The sequence below is a fragment of the Heptranchias perlo genome, unplaced genomic scaffold (assembly GCF_035084215.1).
Source record: "Heptranchias perlo isolate sHepPer1 unplaced genomic scaffold, sHepPer1.hap1 HAP1_SCAFFOLD_1744, whole genome shotgun sequence".
NCBI lineage: Eukaryota > Metazoa > Chordata > Chondrichthyes > Hexanchiformes > Hexanchidae > Heptranchias > Heptranchias perlo.
Genome location: NW_027139017.1, coordinates 1 through 26,655, shown reverse-complemented (window position 1 = coordinate 26,655; position 26,655 = coordinate 1). Strand labels below are relative to the sequence as shown.

Below are 26,655 nucleotides of genomic sequence, written 5' to 3'. Positions count from 1 at the left end.
GAGCGATGATCAAACATATCAATGAAAACAATGACAGCAGCATCTTTATTTAAGTTGTTTGTTTATTCCAAATGCTGTTTTAATGTTAAACTTGCATTGCTATCTTTAGAAAGGAATAAAGTACTAAGAGAGGGCCCCTTTACTCTAAATCCCTCCCCAGTTGCAGCTCTGTGACTGGTAAACACTTTCATATTGCAGCAAGGGGTTTGGCCCACAGACTTCAATAGCGCTGTCTTCCTTGACGTGACCCTCCGGTCCATAGCTCCCTGGGCTGCCCATTATCATGCTGACAGGCGACTCCATCCAATCATCTGTTGATTCTGCATCACTCTCACTGTAGTCACTGTGTGAAATTTCTTCCAGAAAGATCTCTGGATGGTCGTAATCTCGCCAGTCCACATCTTGCATGTCGTTTAGTTCATCTATTTCATCCTCACTGATACCCTCTGTTAGAAACTTTCTGATCTGGTAGCCGCGATAGGCTGCTTGGATTATGACTGCAGCTTCTGCCTGTTTCCTGATCTCTGTCCGGGTCTGATATCCTTTCCAGGCTGCCTGGATCATCAGAGCTGCGTTCACTTCCTCCTGGTAGCGTTTCCTGGTCTGCAGTGACCTTTTTTGACACTCCTGGTATTGGTGTTTGAAGTGACCGGGTTTGGAGCGCAGCTTGTTCGAAACTATCTCAGTGTTGTAAGGGATTGTTCCAATCAAATTCTTCCTTGATGCAGACACGATCGGTCTAGGAATATCCACACACAGAGTCCCGTCGGTTAATGTCATTCCCAGTGAAGATACCGCTCTCTGGCGGAGAGAAGTAGACGAATGAGAAGCCATCAGTTTGATATCTCCTGTAGCTGTCTCCCTACGATCTCGGTCAGTGTCTCCATCAGGCAGGTCAAGAAGGTACGGCTTACAGTAACCGCCCCTCTGGTATTCTCCATGTGGTCTATCTTGAGAGTTGGTGGAACTTAATTCCAGATGACCGCCGATGACAGAATTCTTGTACATAAAGGCACTACCACCACAGTCTTGACCATTGTAAGCGGCCTGTTGATTGTCTTTCGTCACATTGGCTGAACTCAATGGACACGGCATTGTAGGTGACCCGTACGCTGAGATTGGCTGCATTGTCGTTGCGATTTCAAGTTGTTTGGCTTTGTTGATGAAGTTGGAAAGGGTGGGTGGCTGCTCCTCCAATGAGTTGCTGTATTTGATCAGCTTCCTGTTGGTCTCGGGGCTGGTTGATGTCGAGGACACCATATATTCTGACTTATTGGTAATTCTGAGCACAGGTTCAACAGACACCCGAGATACATTTTTGTTCAACAGATGAATGCTGTCATCTTCCATGTCTACATTTGTACCGTAACTGTACCTTGGCCGCCGTGAATTCAGTGCTCTAGGTCCTTGATAGGTTTCCTTTTTCTCAGCGGAAGGTAACCCATCTTTGCTCTCGGGAAACCAATCCTCATGTTTTGCCTCAAACTGGGTTTCGGAGGTGAACCCTCTCCCCCATCCTTCTAGACTCTTAAGGCCGCCCGTTGTGAGACACCCTTGACCATATCCATCTGTTTCCTTGGCCACGGTGCTGAGTGATTCCGGACTGTTCCAAGTCTCCAGAGCATTGATCGTGGCACTGCTTTTTTCCCTTGAACTTTTTCGCGTTTTTCTTACAGGATATTCAGGTGCCAGAGGGCTGTCTGTGGGTCCACTCAGTACCTGCCCTGCTGTAGCATCAGACTTAGCTTGTGCTGCTGGTTGGGTGTTGTGCAGGCCCTTCACTGCCAGTTCAGTGTTCAGATGTTCCTTTGCCACACTCTTGTGCTTTATGTGTTTCCTCTTGACCTCAGGGCTTGTGATGTTTGATATCACAGTGTACTCCATCTTCTGACAAGCTCGCAGGTTGGGTTCTGCAGGCGTGCAGTGGGAGCCTGAATATTTATCAGGACCATATCTGATCTCTTCTCCTTTGTCCATGTTGGCCCTGTAGCTGTATTTTGGGCGCTGTGACGACGGACTGATGTAGGGGTCCCCCCAACTTTCCCTTTCCACCGAGAAAGGCCTGTGATTTTCCGAGACCCCATATCTCATCTCTGGGTGTGTGCTGGAGAGAGAAACTTTCTCCGACCATTCTAGAATCTTCTCCCCGCCTCCCTTGCTGTCTCTTTCACCCCTTGAATGGGTCTGACCTCCGGGATATTTGTCATCTCGTGACCTTCCCTTTGATTCCGTGTCGAATGCTGTATCTCTGGGAGACTCGGTGCTGAGCTTCACAGTTTTGCCCAGTCTGTCGTCCCTACCATTCAAAGTATCCTCGTCAGTCGCGCGTACCACCTGGGTGCTGCCGCCATTCGCATTTTCGTCTTTTGAGGTCCTTCTGGACTTCCTTTTACCGTGCTCAACTGCAGCCCGACTGTCTGCTGGTGAATTTGGCGTCTGGGTCTTGGTTTCGAAGGGGTGAGGCACTAACTCAGACATATAAAGATGGACATTGGGACTCAGTCTGTTCTCTGCCCGCTTCCTGCTCGGATCTTTGGATTCTGGCCTCGGAGGTTTGTCTGAGCTCCGGTGCTTACTTGGGCTGACCTTTGGTTCAGGGTTGCTGATATTTGAATGTATGATGTGGGCAATTCTACAGCTGGGTTCTGTGAGGGACTCTGAGGAGGGACAGTAATGCTTCTCATGGTGATGTTTGTTGACCTCCTCTTCTCCTTTGTCCATGTTGGCCCTGTAGCTGTACTTTGGGCGCCGTGACGATGGACTGATGTAGGGGTCCCCCCAACTTTCCCTTTCCACCGAGACAGGTCTGTGATTTTCTGAGACACCATGCCTCGTCTCTGGGTGCATGCTGGAGAGAGAAACCTTCTCCGTCCGTTCTAGAATCTTCTCTCCGCCTCCCTTGCTGTCCCTTTCATCCCTTGGCTGGGTTTGACCTCCGGAATATTTATCATCTCGTGACCTTCCCTTTGACTCCAAGTCTGCTGTTGCTCCTCGTGTGTTATGTGTCGAGACTGATTTGATGGTTTTACCTGGTTTCTCTTCCTTAGTGATCAGGTTGTCCTCGTGACAGTTCAATGGTGTCTGAACGATGACAACAGCATTACCTTGATCCATTATATGACCTAACAACACAACAGAGAGTATTTCATTAGCAAATATTTGCAGATTAAGAGAACTATTTTATACACCATTCCCCAGGCCTCATTGAACAGCAAACGTTGAGAGTCTTTCCACAGAGTAAGTGAACCCAGGGGTTAAATGGTGTTCAGGGATTACAAGGCCTAAACTTAGAGGCTAACAATTGTTTCATTTCTTGCTCCCTGACAGTGACTGTTTAAAATATGGTTGTAAAGCTGCAAAGTTTATAACTGAAGCAGGGAAATTATGTTAAACTTGTTTCGAACCTTGGTTAGACCACACTCGGAGAACTGTGCACAGTTCTGGTCTCCATATTATAAAAAGGATATAGAGGCACTGGAGAAGGTGCAAAAAAGATTCACAAGGATGATACCAGAACTGAGAGGTTATAACGATCAAGAAAGATTGAACAGGCTGGGGCTCATTTCTCTAGAAAAGAGAAGGCTGAGGGGTGACCTGATAGAGGTCTTTAAGATTATGAAAGGGTTTGATAGGGTAGATGTAGAGAAGATGTTTCCACTTGTGGGGGAGACCAGAACTAGGGGGCCATAGATATAAGATAGTCACTAATAAATCCAATAGGGAATTCAGGAGAAACTTCTTTACCCAGAGAGTGGTGAAAATGTAGAACTCACTCCCACAAGGAGTAGTCAAGACGAATAGTGTAGATGGATTTAAGGGGAAGCTGGATAAACACATGAGGGAGAAAGAAATAGAAGGATCTGGTGATAGGGTGAGATGAAGTAGGGAGGGAGGAGGCTCGTGTGGAGCATAAACACCAACATAGACCTGTTGGGCCGAATGGCCTGTTTCCGTGCTGTACATTTTATGTAATTCTATGAAGACTAAAGTCAGGATGTTATCAGGAATGAGAAATTTCTCACTAGAACTGATCAGGTTAATGTGATCTGACAGATCTCCAGTTTCAGAATTATGAAAGGGTGACTGGTGAGAGATTGTTTCCATTGGTTACAGACGGAGTAACGAGAGGGCAAAAAATTAAGATAATCATAACAAAGAATTAAAGGGGTGGTTAGAATGTAGAATTCTCTGCCACAAACCGTTATTGGTGAAAAGTTTGTAAATTCTTTTAAAAGTGGACGCCATAGTTGCTTGAAAAAGAGGAAGGAACATACATAGGAACAGGAGGTGGCCATTCAGCCCCTCGGGCCTGTTCTGCCATTCTATTAGATCATGGCTGATCTGTAGTTTAACTCCATCGACCCGTCTTGGTTCCGTAACCCTTAATACCCTTGCCTAACAAAAATTTAATTTAATGAGGGATATTAAAGGATATGGGGAGTGAGCAGGAGAGTGGGATTAGACTGGGTGGGATAATAAAGGCTATCGTAAAATCATAGACTCATAGAATTATAGAATGATACAGCACAGAAGGAGGCCATTCAGCCCATCGTGCATGTGCTGGCTCTTTGAAAGAGCTATCCAATTAGTCCCACTCCCCTGCTCTTTCCCCATAGTCCTGTAAATTTTTTCCCTTCAAGTATTTATCCGATTCCCTTTTGAAAGTTATTATTGAATCTGCTTCCACCGTCCTTTCAGGCAGCGCATTCCAGTTCTCCCTGGTGTCCTGGAGCCAATATTTATCCCTCGACCAACATCACTAAAAAACAGATGATCTGGTCATTTATCTCATTGTTGTTTGTGGGATCTTGTTGTGCACAAGTTGGCTGCGGCGTTTCCTACATTACAACAGCGACTACACTTCAAAAGTATTTCATTGGCTGTGAAGCACTTTGGGACGTCCTGAGGTGGTGAAAGGTGATATAAAAATATAATTCTTTCTTTCTGTCATTGTGAACAGTTTGCCTGGTTCAAGTGCATCGATCCCTTTCATAACTTTGAAAACTTCAATCAGGTCGCCTTGAAGTCTCCTCTTTCCCCAACTTCCTTAAACTGTCCTCAGAATTGAGATTCCCAGGCCCAGACTAGCCTTGGCTGCTCTGTGCTGTGTCCTGCACAGTGTCAGTGAGACCTTTCCTGTCTTTGGGTGAGCAAGAATATGGTGACCCTCCTGCTGGGATCTGCAGGTTTACACCCTTCCCTCGGCATGACCAAGTTTCCTGCTCTTATCTCCCCACCTGTTTGGTTTTTCTTTTGCTTGTTGATAATCTGAGAAACTCTACAGACACATTTCCAAGAAGAGGACATTTCAAAGTATTCCCTGGCCCCTCTCTTTAATCTTATTCATTGTTATTTAGGACCTGCTAACAAAATAATAGACCAACTCTTAAAAAAAACATAATACATCTGTAATAATTATCATTTGATCCTTTGCACCAGACAAGTGCCAGGCAATGACCATCTCTAACAAGAGAGAGTCTAACCAGCTCCCCTTGACATTCAACGGCATTACCATCGCCGAATCCCCCACCATCAACATCCAGGGGGTCACCATTCACCAGAAACTTAACTGAACCAGCCATATAAATACTGTGGCTACAAGAGCAGGTCAGAGGCTGGGTATTCTGCGGTGAGTGACTCACCTCCTGACTCCCCAAAGCCTTTCCACCATCTACAAGGCACAAGTCAGGAGTGTGATGGAATACTCTCCACTTGCCTGGATGAGTGCAGCTCCAACAACACTCAAGAAGCTCAACACCATCCAGGACAAAGCAGCCCGCTTGATTGGCACCCCATCCACCACCCTAAACATTCACTCCCTTCACCACCGGCGCACCGTGGCTGCAGTGTGTACCATCCACAGGATGCACTGCAGCAACTCGCCAAGGCTTCTTCGACAGCACCTCCCAAACCCGCGATCTCTACCACCTAGAAGGACAAGGGCAGCAGGCACATGGGAACAACACCACCTGCACGTTCCCCTCCAAGTCACACACCATCCCGACTTGGAAATATATCGCCGTTCCTTCATCGTCACTGGGTCAAAATCCTGGAACTCCCTTCCTAACAGCACTGTGGGAGAACCGTCACCACACGGACTGCAGCGGTTCAAGAAGGCGGCTCACCACCACCTTCTCAAGGGCAATAAATGCCGGCCTCGCCAGTGACGCCCACATCCCGAGAAAGAATTTTGAAAGAAGACAGGAAACCAGCCACTGATGGAGGTTTCAGTAATCCAGCTGTACTGTGCAATATTTCTGTTTAATATTTATATGAACATTGCTAATTTACTTATAAGACACTGCGTGTAGACAAAGCCATTTGTTTTATTAAAGCCTGTCCCACAATAATACATCTCAATCTATAAAGAATTACCCCTATGGTATCTCCTAATTCTATTCCCACAGTTTAATTTAAAGTAATATTCTGGGATAACCTTTTCTATATCCTGAACAATCTTACATCCTGAATAAGGCCACCATTCAGACCCCACCTTTTCACATGAATGTTCCCAGTCTCTCCGATCTTTCCTCATAACTCAGACCCTTGACCCTCCCTCGTGACTCTTGCCTCCAGTACCTGAATGTCTCCCTTGTTTCTTGGTGAGCAGAGCTGGACACAGTGGTCAAGGTGGGTCTGACCAGAGCTGGACACAGTGCTCAAGGTGGGTCTGACCAGAGATGGACACAGAGCTCAAGGTGGGTCTGACCAGAACTGGGTACAGTGGTCAAGGTGGGTCTGACCAGAGCTGGACACAGTGGTCAAGGTGGGTCTGACCAGAGCTGGACACAGTGGTCAAGGTGGGTCTGACCAGAGCTGGACACGGTGGTCAAGGTGGGTCTGACCAGAGCTGGACACGGTGGTCAAGGTGGGTCTGACCAGAGCTGGGCACAGAGCTCAAGGTGGGTCTGACCAGAGATGGACACAGAGCTCAAGGTGGGTCTGACCAGAGCTGGGCACAGTGGTCAAGGTGGGTCTGACCAGAGCTGGGTACAGTGGTCAAGGTGGGTCTGACCAGAGCTGGGTACAGTGGTCAAGGTGGGTCTGGCCAGAGCCCTGTACAGTTTGCCAATGATGTACTCTACTGTTCTGACCATGTAGTTCCACATCCTATTGGTTTTGTTGATTGCTGCTCTACGTTGGTTGGACGCGTTGAGTGTCGAGTTTACTGAGATTCCCGGCTCTCTTTCAGCTTCATCTTTCGATATTTCAACACCAGTCACGGAGGTCATGTGACGTCTATTTCTCCTTCCTGTGTGAAGTATCTCACACTCATCTTCAGTAAATTCCATCGGCCATTATTCTGCCCACTTACATTTCTTGTCCAGCTCACCCACCCTGTAAATTTTGAGCTGCCTCTTCCGATTTCACCGCCACTCCTAGTTTGGTATCATCTACAAATTTGACCACTTTGCATTGTGTTTCTGAATTTGGGTCATTTACATCAATTAAGAACAGTAGTGGGGCCAGCACTGAGCCCTGGGCCCCCCCCTCAGTACACCTCACCCCCCCTCAATACTCCCTCCTCAGTACACCCCCCTCAGTACACCTCGCCCCTCCATCCAATACTCCCTCCTCAGTACACCCCCCTCAGTACACCTCGCCCCCCCTCAATACTCCCTCCTCAGTACACCCCCCTCAGTACACCTCGCCCCCCCTCAATACTCCCTCCTCAGTACACCCCCCTCAGTACACCTCACCCCCCCCCTCAATACACCTCGCCCCCCCCATCCAATACTCCCTCCTCAGTACACCCCCCTCAGTACACCTCGCCCCCCCTCAATACTCCCTCCTCAGTACATCCCCCTCAATACACCTCGCCCCCCCTCAATACACCTCACCCCCCCTCAATACTCCCTCCTCAGTACATCCCCCTCAGTACACCTCGCCCCCCCTCAATACTCCCTCCTCAGTACATCCCCCTCAGTACACCTCGCCTCCCCCTCAGCACTCTCCCCTCAGTAGCCCCCTCAATACTCCCCCCATTATCCCCCTCAGTACTTCCCCCTCCACTCACTGACATCACTCCTCTCATCAATATTTATTGTTTCATCCCTTCAGACAGTTTTTTTTATCCATTCCCAATTAATTTGTAGATTTCACAAGTATTCTGAAAACGGGCAGTCTGATAGAATAAAGGGGGCACTTACCTCAGGACATCATAACCATCAAATATCTCACTCCGGGTATCTGTTATTCTATAAATCCCCCGAACCCCTCGATTAGATTCCAGCCTGTAACTCACTCCCGGGTATCTGTTATTCTATTTATAAACCCCCCTGAACCCCTCGATTAGATTCCAGCCTGTAACTCACTCCCGGGTATCTGTTATTCTATATATAAACCCCCCTGAACCCCTCGATTAGATTCCAGTCTGTAACTCACTCCTGGGTATCTGTTATTCTATATATAAACCCCCCCGAACCCCTCGATTAGATTCCAACCTGTATTTCTGTACAGCGAGGGTTAAAGGGGAGAATGGTTCACATTTCAAGGCAACTTCAAATTATTTTTGTGATAATTACCTTCATGGTCTTTCCTTTTTGTTTCATCTTCCTTCTTATCTATTCTGACTTCTTCTCCATTTGCCCGCCTCTCTTCTTTTTCCCGGCCCTCCCTTCTTTCTGCTTTCCTGCTCTCTTTATGTTTATTTCTCCGTCTTTCCTTTTCTCTGTCTCTGTCTTTATCTTTTTCTTTCTCTCGTTCCTTAAGTTCATTCTTTCTCTCATCTATTTTCTCGTGACATATTTCTGTGCATTGATCTTTCTCCATCTTCCTTTTTGAAGCTTTCATGTAAATTAGCAAAGAGAAGTACAGAGAATTATTAGAGTCATAAAAAGTGTGTGAAATTAGTCAATATTAAAATGGCCATTTTACTAGATTTTTTACAGAAAGATTGAGTCCCTGGTCTTCACTGAGCTCTCCTGGAGACCCCGGGGAGAGGGAGAGGATCCCGGGGGCAGCCAGTGTGGCTCCTTCCGGTCCTTTGGTGGGCCTGTGAGGGGCAGCATCAGCAGACAGCCACATCCTGCATTTATATAGCGCCTTTAACATAGTAAAAGGCCCCAAGGCACTTCACAGGTGCAAAAATTGACACCGAGCCACGTAAGGAAATATTAGGACAGGTCTTGGTCAAAGAGGCAGGTTTAAAGGAGGGTCTTAAAGGAGGAGGGAGAGGCGGAGAGGTTTAGGGAGGGAATTCCAGAGCTTAGGGCCCAGGCAGCTGAAGGCACGGCTGCCAATGGTGGAGTGAATAAAATTGGGGATGCGCAAGAGGCCAGAATTGGAGGAGTGCAGAGATCTTGGAGGGTCGTAGGGCTGGAGGAGGTTACAGAGATAGGGAGGGGCGAGGCCATGGAGGGAGGCTGAGAATATTTAAGATAGAAAAACGCCTTAAGGCACTTCACAGAAGCATAAAACAAAAGGACAGAGGCTGAGCTCAAGACGGAGAGATTAGGTGAGGTTGACTATAAGGAGGGCAAAGGAGGAAAGGGCAGGCGACAGGAGAGAAGCAAACGAGACAGGTCAAGAGAAACAAACGGGAGATGGAAGTAATGGGCTCGGATCCAGAGCAGCAGCCAATTGGTGCACGGGAATGGACGCAGAGAGAGTTCAGGTCACTGATCTGGGCCTTCACTTCACCTGGTGCCGAAACCCAAAGAAGAAATGGGATTTGGCCCAGGAGAAAGTTGGTTTCTGTCCGGGAACCCAGAAAACAGCGGAGTAAAGCTGAGAAGGCAACAGTTCACTCTCTCAGAAACATCTCCCTGGCTCACTGTCCCGGAATGGAGAGGCTGAGAGACAGAGGGGGAAATCCGGGGGTCTCAGCGTAAAAATGAATGGGATACACGGCCATATTTGAAACAGCTTCAATTTTAGTTCATTCGGCAAGAAACAAATCCTGGAAAAGTCCAGCTGGGAAGGCACGGATCTGGCAAGTGAGTCGTAGCCACGAGCTTCCTTCCTCTCAGACACCGTTTTACGAGGTTGCAGATGGATCAGAGAGCTCAAAGATTAAACATTGGTGGAGGGATGCTTTGAATGGGCTTGATTGGTGTTTTCGATGGAGTGTCGGGTACGCGGAGAGAGTTTAAATCCCACACCGTTCCCACTAATTCCCACATACCTTAGGTTGTTGATAATAAGATCCCAGTGTTCTGATTTAGGATTTCTCCACCAATGAGGCAACAGCCCCTTTTCCAAACCTCCTGGTCCTCAAAGTTCAAACACAGATCGAGCAAGAATTACAATCGTGAGCAGGACTCACTTGCCTGGGTTTGGAGCTGCATAGGGGCCCACAGTTTGGTTGGTTGCCCCTTTGCTTCAAGGCATATCCCCCTTTAGTTTCCTTTGAAGAAAACAGCCCGAGCACTGGGAACAGGAGCCTAGTCCTGGGTTCGCCGCTTGTTTGGGAAAGTTCTGTCAGAACGAGATCTATAAATCAGAGCGAAATACCTTCTCCTCGTCTCCTCCCTCTCGAAATACCTGCAGTTTGTTCAGCTTCAAACCCTCAAATGGCCGGGTGACATCACAAGGTGACAAGTTGTTACAATCGATGAGGTCACAAAGACCAGGAAGTGTGTAATTTTGACAGTGTCTCAGAGGCTCAGCACGAGCACAGGTCCATCCCCTCAACAAGCTCATTGCTGCAGTGATGCCCCAAGCAACGCTACAGGGGGTGGGACCTTCACTGGGATGTGGGTACCAGGGGCACCCTCCAGTACCTCACCCAAGTCTCCGTTCATCATGGGTGAATGTAAAGAGTGTCACAGATCCAAACCTCACCCGACAATCAGCCCTCTGACCAGCGGGAGTCACTGGGCAGTGGTCAGGAGCAGGAACCCGGCTCTAACTATTGGTTGCCCGACATGTCCATCCTCACAGTGCTCCGCCCCCACACTCCTGCCATTGGTCACCTGACATGTCCACTATCATGTTGCCCCGCCTTCCCACGGCCAATCGGAAAGCAAGCAGGCTCTTTGTTAGCCGATTGGATGATTCTTGACTGTCAGTCAAACATCTTTTTCCCTATCTCTGATATTTTTATAACCAATAAACAAAAATGTTCAAAGAAAATGGAAAATACACAATTATATTTAAAGCCCCTGTGATATTTCTCCAGTGTTGCTCCCAGCAGTGTCCTGGAAATTAATCTTACATTCCTGGAGACTCCAGGACAATCCTGGAGGGTTGGCAACACTAAGTTTTGGTATTAATAAATAAATCCAATGGGGAATTCAGGAGAAACTTCTTTACCCAGAGAGTGGTTGGAATGTGGAACTCGCTCCCACAAGGAGTGATTGAGGTGAATAGCAACTGGAGTATTGTGTCCAATTCTGGGCTCCGCACTTTGGGAAGGATGTGAAGGCCTTAGAGAGGGTGCAGAAAAGATTTACTAGAATGGTTCCAGGGATGAGGGACTTCAGTTACATGGATAGACTGGAGTAGCTGGGGTTGTTCTCCTTAGAGCAGAGAAGATAAAGAGGAGATTTGATAGAAGTGTTCAAATCATGAAGGGTTTAGATAAAGTAAATAAAGAGAAACTGTTCCCATTGGCAGAAGGTTCGAGAACCAGAGGGCACAGATTTAAGGTGATTGGCAAAAGAACGGAAGGCGACATGAAGAAAAACTTCTTTTACGCAGCGAGTAGTTATGATCTGGAATACTCTGCCTGAAAGGGCGGTGGAGGCAGATTCAATCATGGTTTTCAAAAAGGAATTGAATAAATACTTGAAGGGAAAAAATTTGCAGGGTTACGGGAAAAGAGCGGGGGAATGGGACTAACTGAATTGCTCTTACAAAGAGCCGACACGGACTCGATGGGCCGAATAGCCTCCTTCTGTGATGTAACCATTCTATGATTCTATGAGCATAGATGCATTTAAGGGGAAGCTCAATAAACTCATGAGGGAGAAAGGAATGGAAGGATAGGCGGATAGTTTGAGATGAAGAGGGGAGGGAGGAGGCTCGTGTGGAGCATAAACACCGGCACGGACCTGTTGGGCCGAATGGCCTGTTTCTGTGCTGTAAATTCTGTTTAATTCTATGTAAAGATGGGTGACCTGGTGAAAGGTGAGATGGGTGAGTGGCTGGGAGTAACAGCTGGTGGGGAGCTCAGACTAATGGAGATGCAGGAGGATACGGACTGGGTTACTCACTCCACCATTAAATGTTAAACCTTCCGAACAATAAACGCAAGACGACCCTGTGCATTTTTTTGGCTTTTATTTTATTAAAGGAATGCAGTGCCGATCTCCCTGATTATCTCTGGCTGCCGATAAGCTTTCATGGTTGACATTGCAATTGGATATTGGTGGTGGGGGAGGGGTGCGTTCGGTTCAGCTCATGTCTCCGACTGCTGCCTTGACATGTATGGTGACCTTTCGGGGGTTATAGCAAGGGTTACGCTTAACAAAGATGGCTGGCCCGTCTGGTTTGGCCTGGACTCTCCACGCTGGGCTTCGCTGGGCGTAAGACGCTACTGAACGTCTTGGCCCTCTCCTATTCAATGATTCCCTGGAGCTGTTTCCAGTTGCTGTATCTGTCTTTAAATATAAATGCTCTGGGCTCTCAGCAGGCTGCGTGGGTTCCCAGACAATTCGATCTCTGCTCTCTTCTACTTCCTCCACCTGTTTCCCGATGCTGGTCAAGAATTTCCTGATTTGGAAACCTCGGAACACGGCCTGGATCTTCACCGCTGCCAGTCCCTGTTTGCTGATTGCAATCCTTGCCTGGTAGCCCCTCCAAGCTGCCTGGATGGTGGAGGCAGCTTTAACTTTCTCCTGATGGTGTTTCCTGGTTCGGATCGACCTTCGCGCCCAGTGATTTATCTGAGTGAAGTTGCACGGTTTTCGACTCCCCTTCCTCGGGGCTGTTTGAGGGTCTGGTGTGGTGGGTGATGGTGACCAAGGGGTTACAGCGGCGGGAGAGCTAGGAGCAACGTTCGGCTGGCCCTCTTCGGACATTGCCACTCGTTGAGGAGTCCTAGAACGTGGTTCTATTCCCTGTGGGTCAGCTGGCTCAGAAATCTTGGGGAAATCAGTCTCCACTTTGCCAGCCTTCGGAGAGCCGGGTGGGGTCGGTGATGCCACACATGGCCAATCGGCCAGTGTCGCCCTCCCAGTCCCAGCCCGCGCGTCTCTGCTTGGAATCTTGCCCGGTGCCTTTACATAAACCAGGGGGAAAATCCCTTCACTTTCAAACTCTTTCCTGGTCCGGTAACTTCTGAAAATGGCCTGGATTTTGGTGGCGGCACTGGCCTGTCTCTGGAGGGCCCTGCGGGCACAGTGGCCTTTCCACACGGCCTGGATGGTGCCAGCCGCAGCACTCTCCTCCTTCACTCGCTTCCGTGACTTTCTTGGCGAGCATTTATTCGGACAGTAAGTGGCATCTCTGGGTACTTCCAAGTCGGAAAGATCGAAATCCAGTTCTGAGATCGGAGCGCTGCCAGAAGTGTCAATCTGGTATAACCGACAGGAATCCGAGCCCAGATCCTCTCTGTACCGTATGAGCTTCCTGGTGCCATCGGAGGTGTAAGGGGTCGACTGCAGGAGGTACTGTGACAATTGCTTTGATTTCTCAGGGGTGATGTCTGCATTCCCGTGGGTTTTGTAAGTGTTTCTCAGCCTGGCAGCTGCTGTGACCCAACGGATGGTTTGATGGGCCACCCTCTCCCTGCAATTGTGATGTTGGTGTCTTTGTAATTTCTCCAACTGTAGCTCATCCAAACCCTTCACCTCGGCCCCTCCAGCGGGGCTGATAGACTTGTGCTTGGTCTGGGCAGCACTGTACACACCGTCCAATGCCTTCATGTCTGATATGGTGTCACCAGCTCCTTCTGCAAAACACCCAGGGACAAAAGTGTCAGGCTTGGGGTGACCAGACATGCTGATGGTCGCCAGTGTCCCTGAAGAATGGTTCTCTTCTCCAGAGCCTGGGCACCAAATCAGGCGGCTTTTTGGTTTGTTGGGTTGCGCAGTGTCGCCCTTGGCCGAGAAGCAATGACTGGTGTCTGGGTACAGAGTGAACGAGTGCTCTGGCAGCCGGTTGGATGGTGCTGACCTTTGCCCTGAAGCAGTTTGGTGGGAGCCCAGGTTAGACTGGGGGCTCATGGGCCTGGGACTCTGCACTTTGAAATACCCCGGGGTGAAAGACATGTTGAAGGCGACCATTTCTGATTCTTCATCCATCGGGACCACGTCTGGTGTGGGATTGTGATCCTGGTAAATTCGCTTTCGGTCGAGATACCCTCTGTAGAACGATTGGATGAAGATTGCAGCTCCGATTCGGATGGCGACGTCCCTCCTGGCCACATAACCTCTCCAATACGCCTGGATAATAATGGCGGCAGCAACCTCCCGTTGTAAATTGCGAGTTTGCTTGTGGCCGAGCTGGACTGGAAGCTGGATAGTTTGGTTGATGTCCTTCTGTTGCCGATGGTGCTCCTTCACCCTCGGGCTCCGGCTCCGGTTCCGGCTCTGGGCAGCGCCCACTGCCAGCTGTTGCTGCTCCTGGGGTTTTGTGTGGCACTTTTCCCAACACGTGTACTGGCAGTGGATTTGGAGGGGCCTGCTGACGGGCTTTCGGAGATGCCTCCTCACTCGGTAGCCTCTCCACAATGCCTGTAGCAGAATGGCTGCACCCTGTTCTATGAGGAGCTGTTTCCTGGTGCAGTAACCTCGCCAGAGGGCCTGGATTCTTGAGGCAGAAAAGTTCATCACTTTCAGCAACTCTCGCGCCATGACGGCCTCCTGTGTCTCGCTGCATTTGCGAGGCGATGCTGGGTAGAGGCCTTGGCCAGAGTCTAGTGCTGGAACCTCAGAGATGCTCGTCTGCCTGTGTATGTTTACAGGGAGATGATTGGACTTTGCAGGTTGCATTTGAGGGAAAAAGATCTGATGGTTTACACGGAAATTAAAATCTATAAAAACAAATAAAATGTATATCAGTGAGCGAAGATTTAACCTTGCGAGTTTCTGTTACGGGCACATCCCCCATTCAATACGACACAGCACAGGTTCCATTGTCACTTCATGAGAAACAATCAGCGAGCAGAGGACAGGGTCTGAATGAATTGTTCTGTTCACTCCTGAGGACACTGACTCTCACTGGGCGTCACTCAATGTCCCACCAAATGAGACTGTCTTCATATCTGAGCCCAGGCTGTACACTCAATATCCATCCATGTGTACACAGCACACGCACACAGCACAAGCACACACAGCACACACACACTGCACACGCACAGCACACACACATGCAGCACACACGCCCACAGCACACACACACAGCACATGCAGCACCTGCACAGGCGCACACAACACATGCACACCCAGAACACGCACACGCAGCACACACACGCGCACACACACACACGCGCACACACACACACACGCGCACACACACACACGCGCACACACACACACACACACACACACACACACACACAGTATTCCAACAGCACACAATGTTCCAACTGTACACAAAATTCCTACAGATCACCAAATAATGGGAAGCAGATGGAGGAGCACATCTGCAGGCAAATTTCAGAAAGATGTAAAACGTCAACTATCCTAATATAGAGTGGGGAAAATAACAGTGTAAAGGGCAAAGAGGAGGAGGATTTCCTGAGATGTGTTCAAGGGAACTTTCTTGATCCAGCCCAACGAGGAAGGAAGCAGAGCTGGATCTAGTTCTGGGGAATGAAGTGGGGCAAGTGGAACATGTTTGAGTGGGGGAGCATTTGGGAAACAGTGATCACAATATCATTAGGTTTAGAGTAGTTATGGAAAAGGACAAGGAACAATCAAAGGTGAAGATATTCAGCTAGAGGAGGGCTAATTTCAGTGAGTTGAAAAGGGATCTGGCCCGGGTGGATTGGAAACAAAGGTTGGCAGGAAAATGAGCAATGGGAGGCCTTCAAGGAGGAGATAGTCCGGATACAGAGTAGACACATTCCTATGAGGGGGAAAGGGAGGGCATCCAAAGTCAGAGCTTTGGAGTAGGGAACCAGACTGAATGCAGAAAGTACAGAGGAGAACGGAAAAAGGAAATAAGAGGGGCAAAGAGAGTGTATGAGACGAGACTAGATTAGCGGATAACATAAGAGGGAACACTAAAGTATTTTATAAACATATAAAGAGTAAAAGGGTAGTCAAAGGAAGGGCGGGGCCAATTAGGGACCAAAATAGAGATCTTCTTGTGGAGGCACAGGGCCTGGCTGGAGTATTAAATGAATACTTCACACCAGTCTTCACTAGAGAACAGGGTGCTACCAATGTCACTACAGGAAGAGATATAGAAAATTGGATAGGATAAAAATAGACAAAGAGGAGGTACTTAAAAAGTTGGCAGCGCTCAAAGTAGAAAAGTCACCTGGTTTGGATGGGATGCACCCTAGGGTGCTGAGGGAAGTAAGGGTGGAGATAATGGAGGCTCTGGCCACAATCTTCCAATCCTCCTTAGATATGGGGACGGTGCCGGAGGACTGGAGGATTGCAAATGTTACACCCCTGTTCAAAAAAGGGGAGAGGGATAAACCCAGCAATTACAGGCCAGTCAGCCTAACGTCAGTAACAGTACTCAATACACGATACCCCAATACACGATACCCCAATACACGATACCCCAATACACGATACCCCAATACACGATACCCCAACACACGATACCCCAACACACGATACCCCAACACACGATACCCCAATACACGATACCCCAACACACGATACCCCAACACACGATACCCCAATACACGATACCCCAATACACGATACCCCAACACACGATACCCCAACACACGATACCCCAACACACGATACCCCAACACACGATACCCCAACACACGATACCCCAACACACGATACCCCAATACACGATACCCCAACACACGATACTCCAACACACGATACCCCAACACACGATACCCCAATACACGATACCCCAACACACGATACCCCAACACACGATACCCCAACACACGATACCCCAACACACGATACCCCAATACACGATACTCCAATACACGATACCCCAATACACGATACCCCAATACACGATACCCCAACACACGATACTCCAATACACGATACCCCAATACACGATACCCCAATACACGATACCCCAATACACGATACCCCAATACACGATACCCCAATACACGATACCCCAACACACGATACTCCAACAGGAGGAGGCCATTCAGTCCCTCGAGCCTTCAATTAGTTCATGACTGATCTGTGCCTCAGCTCCATTCACCTGCCTTTGCTTCTTATCCCTTGACATCCTGACCCAACAAAAATCTATCGATCTCAGTCTTGAAAGCTCCAATTGACCCCCAGCCATTTGGGGGAGAGAATTCCAAATGTCTTCTACCCTTTGTGTGAAAAATTGCTTCCTGATTTCCCTCCTAAATGGCCCGGCTCTAATTTTAAGATTGTGTTCCCCTGTTCTAGATTCCCCCACTCGAGGAAATAGTTTCTCTCTAACTACCCTATGGAATCCTTTTAATGTTTTAAACATCTTGATCTGATCACCCCTCAATCTTCTAAACTCGAGGGAATACAAGCCATGTTTATGCAACTTGGCCTCGGAATTTAACCCTCTAAGTCCCGGTATCATTCTGATGAATGGTCAAGATATCCTTCCTGGGGTGCGGGGCCAGTACTGAATGTGGTTCTTCTCCCTCTACAGTGAAAATGGATAGAAAATATTCATTTAATAAATCTACCATTACCTTGTTATCTGTTACAGTATCACCTGCGTCTGTCTCTAATTGGCTCACATCTCCCATAGCAGCTCTCTTACTCTTAATATATTTATAAAAACTTTTACCAATAGCCTTTATATTATTTCCCAGTTTTTTTTGTATTCCCTTTTAGCAGCTTTTAATATTTTCTGTGTCTCTTTGTTCCTTTCTATATTTCCTCCCGTCCGCTGGATTCCCACTTTTCTTGGTATTTGTGTAAATCGCTCCCTTTAGTTTTATACTGAGTCTTACCGTCTACGCTGACCATTGGTTGCTTGACTTTACAAGTGGAACTTTTGCTCTATAGAGGTATGAACTGGTCGTGTATTGTACTAAATACTTCCTGTGAATATCTCCCACTGTCTCTCTGCAGGTTTACCTGTTAACGGCTCAGCCCAGTTTAACTTGTTCAGTTTACACTCCATTCCTTCCAACTCTGCCTTAACTTTAAATCCCTGGTTTGTGTTTAATCTTTCTCCTTCTTGACCTTAATATCAGACTCTATCATGTGATGCTCACTGTTTGCAAACTGCTTCCTCACTGTCAGATTACAGGATGGAATCATACAGCACAGGAGGCCATTCGACCCATCGTGCCTGTGCCGGCTCTTTGAAAGAGCTATCCAATTAGTCCCACTCCCCTGCTCTCTCCCCACAGCCCTGTAAATTTTACCTTTTCAAGTATTTATCCAATTCCCTTTTGAAAGTTATTATTGAATCTGCTTCCACCGCCCTTTCAGGCAGCGCATTCCAGATAATAACAACTCACCACATAAAAAAAATTCTCCTCTTCTCCCCTCTGGCCTTTTTGCCAATTATCTTAAATCTGTGTCCTCTGGTCACCGACCCTCCTGCCACTGGAAACAGTTTCTCCTTATTTACTCTATCAAAACCTCAAAATTTTGAACACCTCTATTAAATCTCCCCTTAACCTTCTCTGTTCTAAGGAGAACAATCCCAGCTTCTCCAGTCTCTCCACATAACTGAGGTCCCTCATCCCTGGTACCATTCTGGTAAATCTCCTCTGCACCCTCTCCAAGGCCTTGACATCCTTCCTAAAGTGCGGTGCCCAGAATTAGTTTATTAATTCTGTCTCATTATTCTTTACTGAATCTAATTCGGCCGTTCCCTTGTCGGGCTGGACACTCACCCTCAGCCTCCTGCGATCACCACAATCTGCCGCGACATTCAAAACCTTCAAGAAGTTTAACTGAAAGCCATTCCACGCCTCCACTCAGCAGCAGCACTGATTGGCTGGTTCAGATTGTAAAGTGTGGTGACATCATAAATGGCCCAACTCACATGACATTGAGTGATGTCATAAATAATATTCCCTCAGTGATGTCAGAGGGGCAGTATTTGTGATGTCAGAGACAGTATTAGTGATGTCAGAGGGACAGTATTAGTGATGTCAGAGGGACAGTTTCAGTGATGTCAGAGGGACAGTATCAGTGATGACAGAAAGACAGTATTAGTGATGTCAGAGAGACCATATTAATGATGTCAGCGGGACAATATTAATGATGTCAGAAGGACAGTATTAGTGATGTCAGACAGTATTAGTGATGTCAGAGGGACAGTTTCAGTGATGTCAGAGAGGCAGTATTAGTGATGACAGAAAGACAGTATTAGTGATGTCAGAGACCGTATTAATGATGTTAGTGGGACAATATTAATGTCAGAAGGACAGTATTAGTGATGTCAGAGGGACAGTTTCAGTGATGTCAGAGAGACAGTATCAGTGATGTCAGAGAGACAGTATCAGTGATGTCGAAGGGACAGTATCAGTGAGGTCGAAGGGACAGTATCAGTGAGGTCGAAGGGACAGTATCAGTGAGGTCGAAGGGACAGTATCAGTGAGGTCGAAGGGACAGTATCAGTGAGGTCGAAGGGACAGTATCAGTGAGGTCGAAGGGACAGTATCAGTGAGGTCGAAGGGACAGTATCAGTGAGGTCGAAGGGACAGTATCAGTGAGGTCGAAGGGACCCTATTAGTGAGGTCGAAGGGAGAGTATTAGTGAGGTCGAAGGGAGAGTATTAGTGAGGTCGAAGGGAGAGTATTAGTGAGGTCGAAGGGAGAGTATTAGTGAGGTCGAAGGGAGAGTATTAGTGAGGTCGAAGGGAGAGTATTAGTGAGGTCGAAGGGAGAGTATTAGTGAGGTCGAAGGGAGAGTATTAGTGAGGTCGAAGGGAGAGTATTAGTGAGGTCGAAGGGAGAGTATTAGTGAGGTCGAAGGGAGAGTATTAGTGAGGTCGAAGGGAGAGTATTAGTGAGGTCGAAGGGAGAGTATTAGTGAGGTCGAAGGGAGAGTATTAGTGAGGTCGAAGGGAGAGTATTAGTGAGGTCGAAGGGAGAGTATTAGTGAGGTCGAAGGGAGAGTATTAGTGAGGTCGAAGGGAGAGTATTAGTGAGGTCAGAAAGACAGAACTAGTGATGTCAACATGCTCCTTGTAATATTTGATTTTCAGTCTGGATCTGTACCTTTTACTTCCCGCCATGTTCCCAATCGGACATTTATCCATCTCGGAGTGGAAGGGGTTAATAAACGCAGATTAAACAGAAGCTCCCGGGAGATGGGGGCAAATGTTCTTGGTGTGTTTAACGGGGAGGGGGTGAGACCAGACTAACTTTTTAGAATCAGAATGAACCGGTTACTGTTTGACTGCGTGCGCCTCTCCCGGTACAGAACAGCTGGATCAGGAGCTGATGCGACTGCGGCACACAAACCAGATGTTTCCTTCTCTAACTCAAAAAGAAAGAACTTGCATTTGTTCACCCTGTCATTGCAGAAAAGGTGCAAAGGTGAATTATTCCGATGGTAGAGTTGGAAAACTCCAGTTATTCCGATACAGGAATCAGCAACGCTAACAATCACCACCAGGTGGCAGCCTTAAGCCAGGAATAAATAACCACAACAATTTGCATTTAGACGGAACCTTTAACACAGAAAAAGGCTCTTCACAGAAATGTGAGGAAAAAAATTGATGCCAAGACAAAGATGATATTAGTACAGGTGACCCCTGTGAGAGTCAGTGTCCGTGGAACCCGTACCCCAGTGAGAGTCAGTGCCCGTGGAACCCGTACCCCAGTGAGAGTCAGTGCCCGTGGAACCCGTACCCCAGGGAGAGTCAGTGCCCGTGGAACCCGTACCCCAGTGAGAGTCAGTGTCTGTGGAACCCGTACCCCAGTGAGAGTCAGTGCCCGTGGAACCCGTACCCCAGTGAGAGTCAGTGCCCGTGGAACCCGTACCCCAGTGAGAGTCTGTGTCTGTGGAACCCGTACCCCAGTGAGAGTCAGTGTCTGTGGAACCCGTACCCCAGTGAGAGTCCGTGTGTGTGGGACCCGTACCCCAGTGAGAGTCAGTGTCTGTGGGACCCGTACCTCAGTGAGAGTCAGTGCCCGTGGAACCCGTACCCCAGCGAGAGTCGGTGCCCGTGGAACCCGTACCCCAGTGAGAGTCAGTGCCCGTGGAACCCGTACCCCAGTGAGAGTCAGTGCCCGTGGAACCCGTACCCCAGTGAGAGTCGGTGCCCATGGAACCCGTACCCCAGTGAGAGTCAGTGCCCGTGGAACCCGTACCCCAGCGAGAGTCCGTGTGTGTGGAACCCGTACCCCAGTGAGAGTCAGTGCCCGTGGAACCCGTACCCCAGTGAGAGTCGGTGCCCGTGGAACCCGTACCCCAGTGAGAGTCAGTGCCCGTGGAACCCGTACCCCAGTGAGAGTCAGTGCCCGTGGAACCCGTACCCCAGTGAGAGTCAGTGCCCGTGGAACCCGTACCCCAGTGAGAGTCAGTGCCCGTGGAACCCATACCCCAGCTCCTGTACCCACATGCTACTGTTCCTAATTTTGTTCCTTTCTCCCTTTCTGCACTGAAGCCTCACTCGGGTTGTGGCCCCAGCCTCTCTCTGTTACCTTGTCCAAGTGGCCCTTCTCCCCGCCAATCTGAGAGTGGCAGGACAATTGAGGGTTACTGAGGACAGCCCTGCCCGGTCCAGCCCGGTCCAGTCCTCTCCCACTGACCACACAGAAGAGCTTCAGTGACAGCTCTGCTGCTGCCGTGCGGGAGTTCACTAACTTGGCACAGAACGGGGATGAAATGTGAGGGTCTCTGTCATAAGATGGTGTTGAAGGAGAGTCCGCAAATTGTTTTAAAAGGGAATTAGTCGCTTAAAAAGAATATTAAAGGGTATGATGAGCAAGCAGGAGTGTGGGAATAGACTCCATTGCATGGAGAAAATCAGCAGCAGGGACTTGATGGGCCGAATGGCCTGTTTGGTGCTGCTGAAATCTTCATCCGTGCCTTTGTTACCTCCAGACTCGACTATTCCAATGCTCTCCTGGCCGGCCTCCCATCTTCCACCATCTGTAAACTTCAGCTCATCCAAAACTCTGCTGCCCGTATCCTAACTCGCACCAAGTCCCGTTCACCCATCACCCCCTCGTGCTCGCTGACCTACACTGGCTCCCGCCGGTCTGGCAACGCCTCGATTTAAAAATTCTCATCCTTGTTTTCAAATCCCTCCATGGCCCTCGCCCCTCCCTATCTCTGTAACCTCCTCCAGCCCTACAACCCTCCGAGATCTCTGCGTTCCTCCAATTCTGGCCTCTTGCGCATCCCTGATTTTAATCGTTCCACCATTGGCAGCCGTGCCTTCAGCTGCCTCGGCCCTAAGCTCTGGAATTCCCTCCCTAAACCTCTCCGCCTCTCTCTCCTCCTTTAAGATGCTCCTTAAAACCTACCTCTTTGACCAAGCTTTTGGTCACCTGTCCTAATATCTCCTTATGTGGCTCGGTGTCAAATTTAGTTTGATAATCGCTCCTGTGAAGCGCCTCGGGACATTTCACTACGTTAAAGGCGCTGTATAAATGCAAGTTGTTGTAAAATTCTATGATTCTGGTTCTCTTTCACTCAGCTACTTATTGAGTTTATCATCAGGAAGCTTGAAAGGAGTTTCTGAAACACTCGGAAGACAAGATTCCAGGGAAAGGAAAGGGCTGTTTTTTGACAATAGTCCAGAGGAGCTCAGCCACTGAACCCCACAAATTGCACGGCCCTGCCATAAATACATCGTCAGAGCCGGAGAGAGCCTTTGGTTCAGTGGCAGCCTTCCCCGCCTCTGAGACAGAAGGTGCAGAATTCAAACCCCACTCTAGACAGTCCCAGCAAGTGGAGACATGGGAGCGCGTTGGCATCCAGTGAGAGAGAGACTCGGGAGGTGTAGGCGGTCCCCAACTCACTGTACGGGTTGTGGGAACCCAGAAACCCTGCGGCCGTGTAGATTAACCCCCTACAGGCTGGTATAGATTAACCCCCTACAGGCTGGTATAGATTAAGCCCCTACAGACTGGGATAGATTAACCCCCTACAGGCTGGTATAGATTAAGCCCCTACAGGCTGGTATAGAGATAGTTACAGCCATGTCAGACTGTTAATCAGCCTGAGAATCTCAACCTAGACACTGCTCGAAACCCAACATCAGAAGCTACAGCCCACAATCTGACAGCTTCACATATAAACTTATTTACAGGGTTGCAGTTTCAAACATGATGCCGCTCAGCCTTCAGAGTCACTCCATCCCCAGCACCCAATACCCCACCCAACAGACACGTCCCCCTCCCTGTAGGAATCTCCTTGCACATTCGCCAAATCTAATTCATTCTCTCCCATGCCCATTATGCACTATAACCGGCTGGGAGACCCCCACATCCATCCTCACTCTCTAGCCCACCCCCTCTTCACTCTCGAGCTGGGCTGAGCGACAGCAATCTCCAGGGTTACCATAAATATCCAGTGAGATGTTTCTATTTGGTGCAACTCATCCAGTCACTCATTTCTCCCCAATTGGAGGGGCAATGACTGCCCCATACAGTGGACCAGAGTCTCGCCGAGACCGCAGACCAGAGTCTGCCCCATACAGTGGACCAGAGACTCCCCCATGCAGTGGACCAGAGACTCCCCCATGCAGTGGACCAGAGACTCCCCCATGCAGTGGACCAGAGACTCCCCCATGCAGTGGACCAGAGACTCCCCCATGCAGTGGACCAGAGACTCCCCCATGCAGTGGACCAGAGACTCCCCCATGCAGTGGACCAGAGACTCCCCCATGCAGTGGACCAGAGACTCCCCCATGCAGTGGACCAGAGTCTGCCCCATACAGCGGACCAGAGACTCGCCCAGACCGCACACCAGAGTCTCCCCCGTACAGTGGACCAGAGACTCTCCCACCAGCCCAGGCCGGGTGAAACTAGCCAGCTGTGACAGGCTGGTTGGAATCCTGCCAATTCCTGAGCCTGTTTGTGGTAAGCCCCATTTTTCGCCGTCTGTTTATTGAGTTCCAAGGAGCAGCTCGATGTTTCTGTGTAGACTGACTGATGACAGGGTAACTGGAGGAACAGTTTACACAGTGTGGCGTCACACCCTGGAGTTACCGGTAAGGCTGAGTCAGCCCGTGGGTGGTTACTGTTGGCAAACTTTCACCGTCCTTTCGCAGAATGAGGAATGCAGCAGGGTTAACTGGTGCATGGAGAACAGTGGCTATCACAGTGACCAGGCACCATTCAGACCCATTACCACAAACAGTGGATGGGCAGAATTCAACCAGCACTACAAACCACTCTAATCCTTCGACATAGATCTCCACTCCATCGACCAACTCCCCCTTACGGGTACAAAGGCGATTTATCATAGAATCATTACAGCACGAGAGAAGCCATTTGGCCCATCGAGCCCCTGCCGGCTCTTTGCAAGAGCAATCCAGTTAGACCCATTCCCCCGCTCCCTCCCCGTAGCCCTGCACATTTTTTCCCTTCAAGTATTTATCCAATTCCTTTTTGAAGGCCATGATTGAATCTGCCTCCACCACCCCCTCGGGCAGTGCATTCCAGATCCTAACCACTCGCTGTGTAAAAAAGTTTTTCCTCATGTCACCTTTGGTTCTTTTGCCAATCACCTTAAATCTGTGTCCTCTGGTTCTCGACCCTTCCGCCAATGGGAACAGTTTCTCTTTATTTATTTTATCTAAGCCCTTAATGATTTTGAATACCTCGATCAAATCTCCTCTTAACCTTCTCTGCTCTAAGGAGAACAATCCCAACTTCTCCAGTCTCTCCACGTAACTAAAGTCCCTCATCCCTGAAATCATTCTAGTAAATCTTTTCTGCACCCTCTCTAAGGCCTTCACATCTTTCCTAAAGTGCGGTGCCCAGAACTGGACACAATACTCCCGTTGTGGCCGAGCCAGTGTTTTATAAAGGTTCAACATAACTTCCTTGCTTTTGTACTCTATGCCTCTATTTATAAAGCCCAGGATCCCGTATGCTTTTTTAACCGCTTTCTCAACCTGCCCTGCCACCTTCAAAGATTTGTGCACATATACCCCCAGATCTCTCTGTTCCTGTACCCCTTTTAGAATTGTGCCCTCTAGTTAATATTGCCTCTCCTCGTTCTTCACACTTCTCTGCGTTAAATTTCATCTGCCACGTGTCCGCCCATTCCACCAGCCTGTCTATATCCTCTTGAAGCCTATCACTATCCTCCTCACTGTTTACAACACTTCCAAGTTTTGTGATATCTGCAAATTTTGAAATTGTGCCCTGTACACCCAAGTCCAAGTTGTTAATATATATCAAGAAAAGCAGTGGTCCCAGCACGGACCCATGGGGACCACTGTACACCTCCCTCCAGTCCGAAAAACAACCGTTCACCACTAATGTCCTGGGGCAACAAGGGGGCAAGCCATACTAGATTTAGTTAACAGCTAAACTGTGCGTGAACATCTATCCAAGAGCAATCATAACATGATCGAGTTCAATGTAGTGTTTGAAAGGGAAAAAAGTGAGTCAGCTGCTAAGATTCTAGACTTGGGCAAGGCCGACTTCAATGGGATGAGACAGAGACTGTCCACAGTAAACTGGGCAAATCTGTTTATGGGTAAAACGACTGATGATCAGTGGGAAATGTTTAAAGAAACATTTAATGTGATACAGAATCGGTTTATACCCAAGGGGCAAGAACTCTACTTGCCAAAAAAAACAGCCATGGACAACGAAAGAGGTAAGGGACAGTACAAGACATAAGGAAAGGGCATACAAAAAGGCAAAAAATGGCACAGATCCTGGCGAATGGGAAAGATACAAAGATCAACAAAGGGTCACAAAACAGATAGTAAGAGCTACAAAAAGAGAGTATGAAAAGAAACTTGCAAGGGATATCAAAACCAATACGAAGAACTTTTATGGTTATATTAGGAAAAAGAGGGTGGTCAGGAGCAGTGTTGGCCCCTTAAAAACTGAAAGTGGGAATATTGTCATTGACAATGGGGAAATGGCGGACATGTTGAATAATTACTTTGCGTCAGTATTTACAGTAGGAAAAGAGGATAGCATGCCGGAAATCCCAAGAAAACTAATATTGAATCGGGGACAGGGACTCAATAAAATTAATATAAGTAAAGCAACAGTAATGAAGAAAATAATAGCACTAAAGAGTGACATATCCCCAGGACCAGATGGCTTCCATCCCAGGGTTTTAAAGGAAGTAGGTGAGCACATTGCAAATGCCCTATAATCTTTCAAAGTTCTCTAGATTCAGGAACTGTCCCTCTAGATTGGAAAATTGCACATGTCACTCTGCTTTTTAAGAAAGGAGAGAGAGAGGGAAACCAGGGAATTATAGACCAGTTAGCCTAACATCTGTTGTGGGGAAAATGCTGGAGTCTATAATTAAGGATAGGGTGACTGAACACCTCGAGAATTTTCAGTTAATCAGAGAGAGCCAGCATGGATTTGTGAAAGGTAGGTCGTGATATTAAGGGGAACAGATAGGGTGGATAGAAACTATTTCCGCTGGTTGGGAATTCTAGGAGTAGGGGGCACAGTCTAAAAATTAGAGCCAGACCTTTCAGAAGTGA

General features: G+C 48.3%; 1 protein-coding gene across 1 annotated transcript; it reads right to left on the bottom strand.

Moving 5' to 3' along the window:
• Positions 1-44: 44 nt before the first annotated feature.
• On the bottom strand, positions 45-8,772 carry LOC137309674 (uncharacterized). Its single transcript, XM_067977745.1, has 2 exons — positions 8,526-8,772; positions 45-3,122 (listed from the first exon to the last, which is right to left on the bottom strand). Exons 1-2 carry the CDS (start codon positions 8,770-8,772, stop codon positions 145-147), a joined length of 3,225 nt encoding a protein of 1,074 aa, XP_067833846.1. The 3' UTR covers positions 45-144.
• Between the last annotated feature and the right edge of the window lie 17,883 nt (positions 8,773-26,655).

Coding starts and splice junctions, on each gene's coding strand:
- LOC137309674 (XM_067977745.1), bottom strand. CDS start 8,772: ATGGAGAAAGATCAATGCACAGAAATATGTCACGAGAAAATAGATGAG. Junction 3,123..8,525: donor AAAAAGGAAAGACCATGAAG/GTAATTATCACA, acceptor TTGTGTTGTTAG/GTCATATAATGGATCAAGGT.